The sequence below is a fragment of the Anopheles merus genome, chromosome 2R (genome assembly GCF_017562075.2).
Source record: "Anopheles merus strain MAF chromosome 2R, AmerM5.1, whole genome shotgun sequence".
In the NCBI taxonomy this organism is placed as follows: Eukaryota; Metazoa; Arthropoda; class Insecta; order Diptera; family Culicidae; genus Anopheles; species Anopheles merus.
The window spans coordinates 20,220,975-20,235,523 of record NC_054082.1 but is presented as its reverse complement, the minus strand read 5'-3'; the positions used below and the strand labels follow the sequence as shown (position 1 = coordinate 20,235,523).

Here is a 14,549-nt window from a genome sequence, read left to right as displayed (position 1 = left end):
TCGCAGAAGTTTTTGCGAAAATCGCAGAACTTTTTGCGAAAATCGCAAAACTTTTGCGAAAATCGCAGAAGTTTTTGCGAAAATCGCAGAAGTTTTTGCGAAAATCGCAGAAGTTTTAGCAAAAATCGCAGAAATTTTTGCGAAAATCGCAGAAGTTTTTGCGAAAATCGCAGAAGTTTTTGCGAAAATCGCAGAAGTTTTTGCGAAAATCGCAGAAGTTTTTGCGAAAATCGCAAAAAAATTTGCAAAAATCGTAGAAGTTTTTGCGAAAATCGCAGAAGTTTTTGCGAAAATCGCAGAAGTTTTTGCGAAAATCGCAGAAGTTTTTGCGAAAATCGCAGAAGTTTTTGCGAAAATCGCAGAAGTTTTTGCGAAAATCGCAGAAGTTTTTGCGAAAATCGCAGAAGTTTTTGCGAAAATCGCAGAAGTTTTTGCGAAAATCGCAGAAGTTTTTGCGAAAATCGCAGAAGTTTTTGCAAAAATCGCAGAAGTTTTTGCGAAAATCGCAAAACTTTTTGCGAAAATCGCAAAACTTTTTGCGAAAATCGCAAAACTTTTTGCGAAAATCGCAGAAGGTTTTGCGAAAATCGCAGAAGTTTTTGCGAAAATCGCAAAACTTTTTGCGAAAATCACAAAACTTTTTGCGAAAGTCGCAGAAGTTTTTGCGAAAATCGCAGAAGTTTTTGCGAAAATCGCAAAACTTTTTGCGAAAATCGCAAAACTTTTTGCGAAAATCGCAAAACTTTTTGCGAAAATCGCAGAAGTTTTTGCGAAAATCGCAGAAGTTTTTGCGAAAATCGCAGAAGTTTTTGCGAAAATCGCAAAACTTTTTGCGAAAATCGCAAAACCTTTTGCGAAAATCGCAAAACTTTTTGCGAAAATCGCAAAACTTTTTGCGAAAATCGCAGAAGTTTTTGCAAAAATCGCAGAAGTTTTTGCGAAAATCGCAGAAGTTTTTGCGAAAATCGCAGAAGTTTTTGCGAAAATCACAAAACTTTTTGCGAAAGTCGCAGAAGTTTTTGCGAAAATCGCAAAACTTTTTGCGAAAATCGCAAAACTTTTTGCGAAAATCGCAAAACTTTTTGCGAAAATCGCAAAACTTTTTGCGAAAATCGCAGAAGTTTTTGCGAAAATCGCAGAAGTTTTTGCGAAAATCGCAGAAGTTTTTGCGAAAATCGCAGAACTTTTTGCGAAAATCGCAAAACTTTTGCGAAAATCGCAGAAGTTTTTGCGAAAATCGCAGAAGTTTTTGCGAAAATCGCAGAAGTTTTAGCAAAATCGCAGAAATTTTTGCGAAAATCGCAGAAGTTTTTGCGAAAATCGCAGAAGTTTTTGCGAAAATCGCAGAAGTTTTTGCGAAAATCGCAGAAGTTTTTGCGAAAATCGCAGAAGTTTTTGCAAAATCGTAGAAGTTTTTGCGAAAATCGCAGAAGTTTTTGCGAAAATCGCAGAAGTTTTTGCGAAAATCGCAGAAGTTTTTGCGAAAATCGCAGAAGTTTTTGCGAAAATCGCAGAAGTTTTGCGAAAATCGCAGAAGTTTTTGCGAAAATCGCAGAAGTTTTTGCGAAAATCGCAGAAGTTTTTGCGAAAATCGCAGAAGTTTTTGCGAAAATCGCAGAAGTTTTTGCAAAAATCGCAGAAGTTTTTGCGAAAATCGCAAAACTTTTTGCGAAAATCGCAAAACTTTTTGCGAAAATCGCAAAACTTTTTGCGAAAATCGCAGAAGGTTTTGCGAAAATCGCAGAAGTTTTTGCGAAAATCGCAAAACTTTTTGCGAAAATCGCAAAACTTTTTGCGAAAATCGCAGAAGTTTTTGCGAAAATCGCAGAAGTTTTTGCGAAAATCGCAGAATTTTTGCGAAAATCGCAGAAGTTTTTGCGAAAATCGCAGAAGTTTTTGCGAAAATCGCAAAACTTTTTGCGAAAATCGCAGCAGTTTTTGCGAAAATCGCAGAAGTTTTTGAGAAAATCGCAGCAGTTTTTGCGAAAATCGCAAAACTTTTTGCGAAAATCGCAGAAGGTTTTGCGAAAATCGCAGAAGTGTTTGCGAAAATCGCAGAAGCTTTTGCGAAAATCGCAGAAGTTTTGGCAAAATCGCAGAAGTTTTTGCGAAAATCGCAGAAGTTTTTGCGAAAATCGCAGAAGTTTTTGCGAAAATCGCAGAAGTTTTTGCGAAAATCGCAGAAGTTTTTGCAAAAATCGCAGAAGTTTTTGCGAAAATCGCAGAAGTTTTTGCGAAAATCGCAGAAGTTTTTGCGAAAATCGCAGAAGTTTTTGCGAAAATCGCAGAAGTTTTTGCGAAAATCGCAGAAGTTTTTGCGAAAATCGCAGAAGTTTTTGCGAAAATCGCAGAAGTTTTTGCGAAAATCGCAGAAGTTTTTGCGAAAATCGCAGAAGTTTTTGCGAAAATCGCAGAAGTTTTTGCGAAAATCGCAGAAGTTTTTGCGAAAATCGCAGCAGTTTTTGCGAAAATCGCAAAACTTTTTGCGAAAATCGCAGAAGTTTTTGCGAAAATCGCAGAAGTTTTTGCGAAAATCGCAGAAGTTTTTGCGAAAATCGCAGAAGTTTTTGCGAAAATCGCAGAAGTTTTTGCGAAAATCGCAAAACTTTTTGCGAAAATCGCAAAACTTTTTGCGAAAATCGCTGAAGTGTTTGCGAAAATCGCAGAAGTTTTTGCGAAAATCGCAGAAGTTTTTGCGAAAATCGCAGAAGTTTTTGCGAAAATCGCAGAAATTTTTGCGAAAATCGCAGAAGTTTTTGCGAAAATCGCAGAAGTTTTTGCGAAAATCGCAGAAGTTTTTGCGAAAATCGCAGAAGTGTTTGCGAAAATCCCAAAAGTTTTTGCGAAAATCGCAGAAGTTTTTGCGAAAATCGCAGCAGTTTTTGCGAAAATCGCAGAAGGTTTTGCGAAAATCGCAGAAGTTTTTGCGAAAATCGCAGAAGTTTTTGCGAAAATCGCAGAAGTTTTTGCAAAAATCGCAGAAGTTTTTGCGAAAATCGCAGAAGTTTTTGCGAAAATCGCAGAAGTTTTTGCGAAAATCGCAGAAGTTTTTGCGAAAATCGCAGAAGTTTTTGCGAAAATCGCAGAAGTTTTTGCGAAAATCGCAGAAGTTTTTGCGAAAATCGCAGAAGTTTTTGCGAAAATCGCAGAAGTGTTTGCGAAAATCGCAGAAGTTATTGCGAAAATCGCAGAAGTTTTTGCGAAAATCGCAGAAGGTTTTGCGAAAATCGCAGAAGTTTTTGCGAAAATCGCAGAAGTGTTTGCGAAAATCGCAAAAGTTTTTGCGAAAATCGCAAAAGTGTTTGCGAAAATCGCAGAAATGTTTGCGAAAATCACAGAAGTTTTTGCGAAAATCGCAGAAGTTTTTGCGAAAATCGCAGAAGTTTTTGCGAAAATCGCAGAAGTTTTTGCGAAAATCGCAGAAGTTTTTGCGAAAATCGCAGAAGTTTTTGCGAAAATCGCAGAAGTTTTTGCGAAAATCGCAGAAGTTTTTGCGAAAATCGCAGAAGTTTTTGCGAAAATCGCAGAAGTTTTTGCGAAAATCGCAGAAGTTTTTGCGAAAATCGCAGAAGTTTTTGCGAAAATCGCAGAAGTTTTTGCGAAAATCGCAGAAGTTTTTGCGAAAATCGCAGAAGTTTTTGCGAAAATCGCAGAAGTTTTTGCGAAAATCGCAGAAGTTTTTGCGAAAATCGCAGAAGTTTTTGCGAAAATCGCAGAAGTTTTTGCGAAAATCGCAGAAGTTTTTGCGAAAATCGCAGAAGTTTTTGCGAAAATCGCAGAAGTTTTTGCGAAAATCGCAAAAGTTTTTGCGAAAATCGCAGAAATTTTTGCGAAAATCACAGAAGTTTTTGCGAAAATCGCAGAAGTTTTTGCGAAAATCGCAGAAGTTTTTGCGAAAATCGCAGAAGTTTTTGCGAAAATCGCAGAAGTTTTTGCGAAAGTCGCAGCAGTTTTTGCGAAAATCCCAAAAGTTTTTGCGAAAATCGCAGAAGGTTTTGCGAAATTCGCAGAAGTTTTTGCGAAAATCGCAAAACTTTTTGCCAAAATCGCAAAACTTTTTGCGAAAATCGCTGGTTTGCGACAATTGCAGAATTCGCAAAAGCTCCTGATACAGAAATTATGCCCGAGAAAGAGTTTTACTGTCTAGCGATACCAGTCCGCCGATCCCTGTATCGTCAATATTTAAACGTAACGTTCCACAGTTTGCGATTGACTCACGACGATTGGTGAAAGTGTCCCGCGGTCTTGAGGATGTTTGTTTTATGATTTCAGACTTTTATGAGTTTTAGTTTCTTAACTCTTATATTTGATATATTTGAAACTCTTAAAATTGATATTTTGTGAATTCATCCCGGCAAATGGCCAAATTTCGATAGCTTTGAGATGTAATAAAAGACATTCACGAGCACTTGTCTGATGGTTATAATGCCTTTCTTTCTCTCTGTGTTTCCAAGCATCGCACATGCACATGCCCAACATAAAACCGCTTGTGTATTCAGCTCCCTAGAACACCTTACTATGGACTGTATCGCGAAAGACTATCGTGACCATGTTCACACTATCGCCGTACAAAAACAAAGTTATCTGAAACGGCGTTGAGGCACGCCAGCAGCAAGTACCTGCAACAAACCGCTTATCGCACCGTCTGGGCGACAAACACGGTCACCCGTTGAGTCAGAAGGGTGCGAAAGGCTTTTCGATAACGCTACACGCAACCGAAAGCGATAGCACACATACACACACACACTCGTTGGCGCGCTAGACCTAACGTCAATCGTTTGGGGAGCCAGTTACCGCAAAAGAGAGTTTGCGCGATGGACGCCCTCGATGGTGTGCCACGATCCGTGCTCGGCTACCCGGTCAAGACGCGCACCCAAATAGTGGCCACCTTCCTGGTGCCGGTGATCTTCGAGCTGATGCTGTACATTGTGCTGACGACGGCGGACATACTGATCACGGTGGAGCACTTCCGCAACGGCGCTCCGACGTGGGCATGGTTCACGCTCACCCTTATCTGGCTCCCGGCCGTGGTGTGCTTCTGCTCCATCGTATCCACCCCGGAACGGTGGCCGGAACGCATTGGGTGTGACGAACGTACGGGTCGCTTCCTGTTCAACCAGATCGCGATACTTGTGTTCTTTCCGCTCGCCGCTCTCTACCGGTAAGCCCCCCCCCCCCCTCAGCGCGATGATTCACATCGTCAAACACACCCATTCGCACTCTCTCCCTTCAGTTTCAGCCGACGCATTTTCTGGAGCGTCGAAGCCCTGTTCCACGACAAGGGCTCCTACGGCCGTGCGCAAGCCGTCGCCAAGATAACGGAAACGTCTCCCTGCGAGCTGTACCACTTTCTGCAGGCGTTCCTGCAGGCCGCCCCCCAGATGATGCTGCAGCTGTACATCCTGCTGCGGGACGGCACGTTCCGCAACTACGACACGGTCACGGTGCAGGTGATCAGCGTCGTCTGCTCCTTCCTCACGATGGCCACCATCATTACCGGCTATCAGCGCTTCGAAAGCCAGAAGATCGTTGGCCGCTGCTATCCGTGGAGCACGCCCGAGCAGGCAACGCAACGCCGCAAGCAGCTGCTACGATCGACGAGCACGGCCGTGTCGGCGCTTGCCACACCGTCTATAGCGCCGGAAGCGGATCCCATCGTGCCGAACATTATGCGCAACTTCTACTCGCGCTACGGCAGCGAAGGGGAGCGTGAATCGACGGCAAATGAGCGCGTGGCGGTGCCGACCGCCGGGCAAAGTCCCCGGAAAACGCTCAACGTCGGTGCGTTCAACTTCGATCGGCAGCAGTCGAAAGCGCACCAGGATCCGTACGTCAACTTCACGGACGATGATAAGCTGCAGGAGTTTAGCGGGCCGCCGGACACGGTGGATCGCGGTGGCTCAAAGGCTCGACCAACGGGGCGTAGCGTTAGCTTCAAGCTGCGGGACACGGTCGAGGAGCTGCAAGCGATGGACCATTATCTGCGCAGCGCGGACGACGTCCCCGGGTACGCTACCGACGACAGTGACGACGAGTACCTCAAGCCGGACGGGTTCGATGCGGTACCGAAGCGGCCGGCCCCACCAACACCGGAAGCGGCGGCCGGTATGTTTCACCGCGTGTCCGTCTTCCGCCACATGCTGCTCTTCAATGCGGAAGCGTTCATAAAGGAGAAGGTGCCCCGCCTGCCCGAGGGCATGTTTGACCATGCGAATCCCAGGGAGGGAAGCCGGAAGGCCCAAGGGACGGACGATCAGACGGATGGAGATGCAGTATCGCTACCCTCCCGGCGCCAAACGATCGTGGGGCTCGAGCAGGACGACGTGGTAGGCAAGGCGGTACTGTTTCTCGGCTGGGTAATGTTTCTGCTGATGCGCATGCTGGCGCTGTCCACGTTCTACGTGTTTTTCCCACTGTACTTCTGGATGCTGGTGGCCAACCACTATCTGCTGATGATCGCCTGCATCGTGTACGAGGTGCGGCTGCACGAAAAGCTCGAGCGCTACTTCTTCTACCTGTTTCTCGCCTACATGTACGTGTTTTCGCTGCTCGAGTTTAAGATACGGTTCGTGCACGTGCGCTGGTGGTACGTCGGGTACATTGCGCTGGTGCTGGCCGAAAATGTGGCCTCGCTGGTGCTGTGGTACAACTTGGGTGCGTTCGAGTCCTGGTGGTTTTACTTCCTGCACCACACGATCGTGGCGAGCGGATCGTTGAGCGTGCTGTGCTTCCTGTTCTATTACGCGTTTCTGCGCCCCAAGGATAAGGTTTTGTTCGTCAATGAGGACTAGTGGTGGGGTCTGTTGAGTGTGCGTCCCAAAGGTTGCTCTCTAGGGTAAGCCAGTTTGTGTGTGTGTGTGTGTGATTTTAGGTCAATAGAGATATTTATTTAAACCGATGTATTAACTTTGCGATCTATTACAACTATTTCCTAGTGCTTTAATTTTTGTAACCCATTTTGTTTACTAACGTAAGACGCCCAGCAATAAACAATTGTGCAGCAACGGTAGTAGAAAGTTATCGCCACCGATAAGTGACAGTGATAATAGCTTTCAGCGGTATCCTAAATGAAGCATTACCGGTGTAATTAAATTTTACTACAACGAAACGACCGATCTTCCCCGCCTCCGAACCATCCTGCCAGTCCATGCCAAGCTGCCAATCGAAAGATTAACTAAAAATCAATTACACCTTGCAGCAAAAGTAAGACATAACCGTTTCTGTGCCCAAAACTTCACAGCCTCCGACCCTTTTGTGAAGCTTTGCCATTGAGAAGAGCAAAAATTGGCATTCGGGTGACAACCATTTCGCTCGCCGCTAGCTGTCTCGTTCCCTTCTTTTCCTACTGGGGCCCTCCAAAAAACCACCCCTCCTCGAGCTCGAGCGCATAATCTCAAAACAGCCATAATCCTCCGTGCCATCGTGACTGGAATTTCATGCGTTTTGTTTCCGGGGTGTTTTGCCTGCCCCCGGCCTCCCACCCTATGGAGGGTATAACCTTGCAATGCCCCACTAAAAATTAACAACTTTCCAGATAATGCGCCACTGCAAAACGGAACAGAGCGCGTGCGGCCCAACCCAAAAACCGATCCGAACCGATTGACGGAAGAAAAAAAAACGACAGAGACTATTAATGTGATTTACTGTTACGGCTGATCGTGCCCGTCTATCGGGACAGTGGGGGGAGGGGGGAGAGACAACTGCTGATGGAGCAAGAGGATTGTGGGACGGTCGTAATGTTTTAATCTATTAAATTGATTAGAGATAAATATTTTATGAACGCTTGAATCAACTTCAACCAATCATATCTTGCAAACGGGCCGGGGCTTTAGCCCGTGTGCCGTGCCGTTCCAGCACGCGATTCACAAAAGCATCGCCATCCGCCCCGAATGTGGGTGCTAATGGTGGCATTGACACATTCTCCATTGCGTTGGGCCTTTCAAGGGGAAGTGATTTTCCGGAAAGAGTTTTAGCACCACCAGCACCAGCAGCAGCAACGACAAGAACAAGGAAAATAAAACGCGAACATGTTCCGGGAATGAATGGCGTACCACTGCCACCGGTTGGCTGATGGTAGTGTGAAGCATTGAAGCACGCGGCAGGCAACTTTATGAATGGAGCGCTTTTTATTACACATCCACTGGCGTGGATGGTGAGGCGGAATGGGTAATCGGAAAATGCAACGAAGGCAAGAACAAGGCTGTTTGAAGCCCCTTGAATATCCCGAAGCGTATCATTGTTCGCTAATGGTGCACGGCGAATTGGCAGGAAAATCTGTTAATCACACATTGCTGCTAAATTGCGTTGCCTATTACTGAATATTATAAAATGGGGAAACAGTTTAAGCTTAAACTGCATTCAGTTATATTCGGCTTCTTTCATTACGATTACAGGCGTCCCCCGAGTTACGACCCTCTCGAGTTACGACGATTCGCAGATACGACGATTTTGATTTTGACATTGAAAAGTTGTCATCGAGAAGAAATTGATGTATATTTTTGAATTTCTGAGCTGATAACCGTTACACACACATTTCCAAAGATTCCACAACTACCCGATATTGAATATCTATATCGTGTAAGCGACTTTTTGTGTAAAATTAATACATTATCGAACATTATTTCAAATAAAAAACACGATATAATAGATTCCCAAGTAGCCTTAAGAAACTCTATTTGATTATTAACAGTTTTTTAAAGCTTTTAAAAATCAAATAGAGTTTCTTAAGAGAATATGACATTGGACAGCGTTACATCATAACGACGTATTCCGTTACACTCGTTTTTATCGATTCGGGTTAATATAACACACAGTGTTTTTCAAATTTTATCTACACCATTTCCAATTTATTCAATATTCGGAAAATCATTTTTCATTCTTATGTATGTAATAATGCGTTTTTTTTACACCAAACCATTTTATTTATTAACTGTTTGAAAACTATGTGTTTTCTTTTATTCCTCTATTTGAATCTGCGGTGATAATAAAAAAATAATTTAAAAATAAAAAATAAAATTTCATATGTTCAAATAATATATGTGAAGAGTTTGATAAAGTGTATGCAATATTTGCAAATGAGAAAAAATTTCATAAAAATTTATATTTTCTTGGGAAAAATAACATGCTCTTGATGACGATAATTTTTGAGACATACTGTACATGGTCACGTACATGGCGCCTCCATTTCTTATGTCAAAAAGTTCGTCAAGCTTCGTGTGTGTAGCTTTTGTGTAGATGGCAACAAAACCAAGCGTCTGCGACAATTTCTATCAACTAATGTTTAATTTGTGTGTCATCATGATTTTATAACAGGTCAGTGTATCGATATTACCATTATCTTCACACGAGCTACATAAGTTTTATATTCCGCAGCATATTGGATGTGGATAGCGTTTGGACATCAGTTTTTCGTCCACGGCTGCAGCTGACCTCCATGCTAATATAATGGAAGAAACCCATGGAATGAAAGAAACTTATGTGATAAAGTGACAATATGCAGTGACAAAACGATGAAATGTCGAATAAAAGTATTTGTGGTGAATTTATGCATTTATTCCAAGAAATATTAACACCTTCTGTTGTAACTTAACGAAGATCTAGAAAATGCATATAGAATGAGAAAGAGCAATACAGCCATCTCTGTCGATTTGTTCGTTGAGTTTGATATTTTTCGTTAAAAATACCGGCAAAATTTTAATTTTTAACGAAGCATTGACGAAGCCAGGAAAGCGTTACGCAGTGTTGTAAGCCCTAAAATTACTGCTGTATGGAAAGCTAAAAGTAATACTTTTAGGCATACTTTTAACGGTTTCTTAACGGGATTGTGCTACTTGGGTTTCGACTCTTCAACTTCGGTTATAAACATTACATTGACAGATATTCGACATACGACTTTTTCGACTTACGCCTTGCGTTGGGTCTTTTTTTCGGTCCCAAATACAGTCGTATCTCGCGGGACACCTGTATTATGTTTCGTTACAATGTGAATCATATCGGTTATCTGTGACTGTTGGCCCGATAACGACCTCGTGCATTTTGACAGGCGATTGTTTACAAAACATCAAGCTGTACAGGCGGCCCCCGAGATACACGGTTAATGGGAACCGAAAACGGCCGCAAAATACCGCGTATCTCGAATTTCCGCGTAAGTCGAATCTCGTGATTTCCAGCCAAAATATCCCAAATTTTCGTGCAATTTTGCAAGTAGGGGGTGGTTTTAGTCACCAAATTAATTGTTTGATATGTTTCTACTGAATTGAAAAGGTTTTAAACCTTTTGAAATGGTATTTCACATTTGATCAATACGGAAATTATTTAGTATTTCACAATGGATGTGTCAAATCAGTACAATTTGCTCAAGGAACTGTCAAATTTGGAAAACCGCGTATCTCCGAATCCGCGCATAAGAGGTACCGTGTATCTCGGGGACCACCTGTATACGATAGCTTGAATAGTTGGAACTAAAAACACTAGATGGCGGCACCTGTTAGATAAGGACAAAACGATATCCGCAAATATGAGACAACTAGCTGGCCGAGCTTAGGGCAAACTAGCTAAGATCGGCTCAAGCCGTTAAGTAGGGTCAAATAGGGTCAAGCAGATCAGCTGATCGAGGATCGGGGCGCCATCGAAAATTGTCCGTAGCAAAATATAAAGCAGAAAGAATAGACTAAGTTTTAAACTGTGCAATAAATCCTACAAAAGCCAGTTCTAAAAAAGTCTATCAAAGCTACTCAATCATTAACAACATTAGTCACTGTTTGTTTTACTTTTGTTTTACTGCGTAATTTCTTTTTAATCACAATTTTTCTTCTTTTTACTCTTGTTTATCTCCATCTTATTCTTCTAACCTTACCCTTATTGTTTATTCTTACTAAGCTTACAAAGTTTTCCATCATTATTGCCAAGAACTATTGGACGTTTACTTACTTACTTATCCGGCGCTACAACCGCTTTGCGGTCTTGGCCTGCCTCAGGAGTGTCCGAAACCGCTCACGGTCTCGCGCCTTCGTCTGCCAGTCCGTTATCCCGGCCTTAATGGCGGACGCCTCCACGCCATCTTGCCACCTCAATTTGAGCCACGCCACGCCTCCTCTGTCCTTGTGGACGGCCTAAAAAGCCTTTTCGGGCTGGGTCGTCCGTTTCCATACGTCCAACATGGCCAGCCCACCGCAGCCTGGCGAGCTTGATACGCTGCACGACAGTTAGGTCGCCGTACATCACGTATAGCTCTTCATTACAGTGGCTGCTCCATTGTCCTTCCACACATACGGGGCCAAGTATCCTTCTGAGCATCTTCCTCTCCAACGCGGCTAAGAGGGTTTCGTCAGATTTGGACAGTGTCCATGTCTCAGAGGCGTATGTGAGTACCGGTACTATATGGATACTATATAGTCCCAGCTTCGTCCGTCGCGACAGGTTCTTTGAGGTGAACTGATTTTTCACACATTTTTTAGTCACACCACAAAATAGTCACCAAGTAGGTAGTCCATCGTAAGCATCACACACGCGCGTCAAGCGTCTCAACTCGAAAAGCGAATTGCTATGTATCTAATTCCCCAAACAGATTCACTCACTCGCATTTCATCGCATTGAATTGATACACATTTTACTCGCTTCACGCGTCTCCTAATGTATTTATTTCCCTGCATTTACTGCATACTTTCGATTCACCCATTAATAAGTTCAATTTAGCACAGCTTTCTAGCCGAGCCAATCGAACTAAGAATATGAAAAAAACACGAATTATTCTACATCAAATCCAAGCATTGCTTATCACAATAAAGCTTAACCTACAAGACGCTTCTAACGCTGCCACAATAGTTCACCGCCAGCCGTGAGAGCCCCACCAGCAAATGTCCATCAATAATGGGACTTACGAAATCAATAGGAATTCCAAACAAAATAATCAATTCCATAATCACACTCGCCCAGCCCACCAACCGGGCGCTCGGTGCTTTCCACAGTCACACCGCGCAACATCAGCAAACATCAGCAACATTTCTTCCGCAATAATTCGATTGCTGACTTTTCCGCTTCCCGCATCCAACGGCCCGAGCGTGTGCCAGAGATGTATCCCGCTGCTATTGGCGCAAAATCCAATGCGCACACTTGCAAAGGGGAAGGATAACCCGAAGCACCCGAAGATAGAAGCAGCAACATTCCAGTTAAACATTCGATAATCCGTTTCTGCCCATTGACAATAGCTAATATACGTTTGCGGAAGCGTCACCATGGCCATTGCGAATCGGGTAAACGGTCCCATACCTCGCTCCCCCACCTCCCTTTGTATTGGCGCATCGTTCGTTGCCAACCCACGCCAAGTTCGCCACATTCAGTGGACACTGTTCACCGTCCCTTCCGCCTGCTGATATCAACTTTCCATCGTACGGATTGTCACTTGCCCGCGCGTGGGTGCTGTAGAGGTAATCCGCACGGAAGAACAAAAAGAAAGAAAATAAACAAACCGAAAAAGAAAACGCCATCCCCTCCTTACTGGGCCGGATTTGCAAGGACAGAGGGCACTTTCTTTCGTTGCTAGGCCAGAACGCCACAAGCGATCGGTGGGCCGACCAGCAGGGGCAGATAAGAAACGGTCCATGCTGAATGCTGTGCCTGTTCTCCCGCACCGGGGCACTCACTCTCTGTTTGGGCGGAAGGCAAAGAACGAACCGAAAGAAAACACGCACGGGGTGTGTGCAGCCAGGCTACTATAGCAGATACCGGCGATAGCAGGGAACGTAAATCGTGCCGCGTGTTCGAACGCTGGCCATCGAAATCCAAAGCTGCAAACGGTCCCGGGCAAGCAGGGACGCAAAGGGGACCGATTGTGCGATGCCGGTAGAAGAGTTCAGCAAAACACACATTGGTCTAACTTTTTCAATAACTAATGGATTATGACTTTCGATGGTTGATTTTTTATTCTTTTTTTTTTTCGTTTGCCTTCAACTTTATTACGTAAAATGCAACTGCTTCGCTAAAAAATCATAAGAATATGAAGGGACGGGATGGTGTTCGAAGAGTACTTACTTACTTAGTTACTTACTTGTTTGTAATGATAATATTTAGAAATTCAAGTTTCCGATGCATTTTACTCACAATTCAATTACAGATTAATTGTTTTATAATAGTTTATAGTAACAAAAAATGGAACAAAGATTCGGAAAGATATTCGAAAAAAAAAAGAAAATCAGTCTGGAAAAGTTATGACAAATAACTGCATTACATAATGAAATGGAAACGCAAACGCAAACTTGAGATGTACGTTTATTATTTAATAATTTACGAAATGATAAATTAATATGAGAAGAACAAGAGAAAGTAAAAGAAGAAGAAGAAAAAGATGAAGAAGAGGAAGAAGAAAAAGATGAAGAAGAGGAATAAGAACAAGGGGAAGAAGAAGAAAAAGGAAAAAGAAAGAAGAAGAAGAAGAAAAAGAAGAAGAAGAAAAAGAAGAAAAGAAGAAGGAGAAGAAGAAGACGAAGAAGAAGAAGAAGAAGAAGAAGAAGAAGAAAAAGAAGAAGAAGAAGAAGAAGAAGAAGAAGAAGAAGAAGAAAAGAAGGAGAAGAAGAAGAAGAAGACGAATAAGAAGAATAAGAAGAAGAATAAAAATCACACAGTTATACCTGTAAAGTCTGTTAACCGGTACACTATTTGAAAGTTGGTAGAACTACAGATTAATCCGTTGGTCTGATCGCATGAAAAGCAAACCCAACCAATATATCATTTGTCCGTGGAAAGCTATTCACACAAACAGTTTAAAATCGACTATTTCTTGTTTTTTTTCTCTCTAAATTCGCGAATGTTGGCACGTTTTTTTGTTCGTTATTTCAGCATAATCATACATGTTTGCACTCATTTCAAAGATTTTTTTATTTTGATGCGTCTAAAGAGCCATAGCGTTCTTATCTTGCGAACCATTTCATTCATTTTTTCACGTGAAGTGATTGAACGGTACGGTTCTGGATCATTTGGCATACCTCTAATTTGCACATGAGCTCAATTTACAAACAAAAACATTCGAATACGAGGCAAACATCCGAAACGCCACAATCAACCTACAATCACTTGCATGGCTTGCATGTACCATTTTTGAATGTTTTTCACTAACTACATCCCGCGCTTGCTCCAATTCTCTCTTTTAGCAGCGAACATTGCGTTCAATCACTTTACCCTTCATTGTCCGACAATCGAGCCCCGAAAGCTTAACAGTACATTTCCTGTTTTTGTACCGTAGTCAGATTTTGATTTAAAAAAAAAATACATCAATTGAACGTATCATATTACCTGGAGGAAATATCCACTAACAGCTTGTAGAATATCCTGTCCATCCGGGTTTCTGCATGCACATACATCCGTATCGTCCACCACCCACCCACCTAGTGGCACCCAATACGATAGTAGCGATGATAGGAGCCAACGGCTAACATTACCATCGGAAAGTGAGCAAACGACGAAAGAATGTAGGCAAACAGGGAACGATTGCACTCGCTAACCGTGAACTGCCAGAATGAACCGCATTCTATCCAATCCGTACGGACAGCGCAATA

At 42.9% G+C, this 14,549-nt stretch overlaps 1 protein-coding gene across 1 annotated transcript; it reads left to right on the top strand.

The window, feature by feature from the left end:
* Positions 1–4,673: 4,673 nt before the first annotated feature.
* LOC121589825 lies at positions 4,674–7,070 on the top strand. Its single transcript, XM_041909004.1, has 2 exons — positions 4,674–5,161; positions 5,234–7,070. The coding sequence occupies exons 1-2, from the start codon at positions 4,815–4,817 to the stop codon at positions 6,789–6,791; spliced, it is 1,905 nt and encodes a 634-aa protein (XP_041764938.1). The 5' UTR covers positions 4,674–4,814; the 3' UTR covers positions 6,792–7,070.
* The last annotated feature ends 7,479 nt before the right edge of the window (positions 7,071–14,549 follow it).

Coding starts and splice junctions, on each gene's coding strand:
- LOC121589825 (XM_041909004.1), top strand. CDS start 4,815: ATGGACGCCCTCGATGGTGTGCCACGATCCGTGCTCGGCTACCCGGTC. Junction 5,162..5,233: donor CCGCTCGCCGCTCTCTACCG/GTAAGCCCCCCC, acceptor CTCTCCCTTCAG/TTTCAGCCGACGCATTTTCT.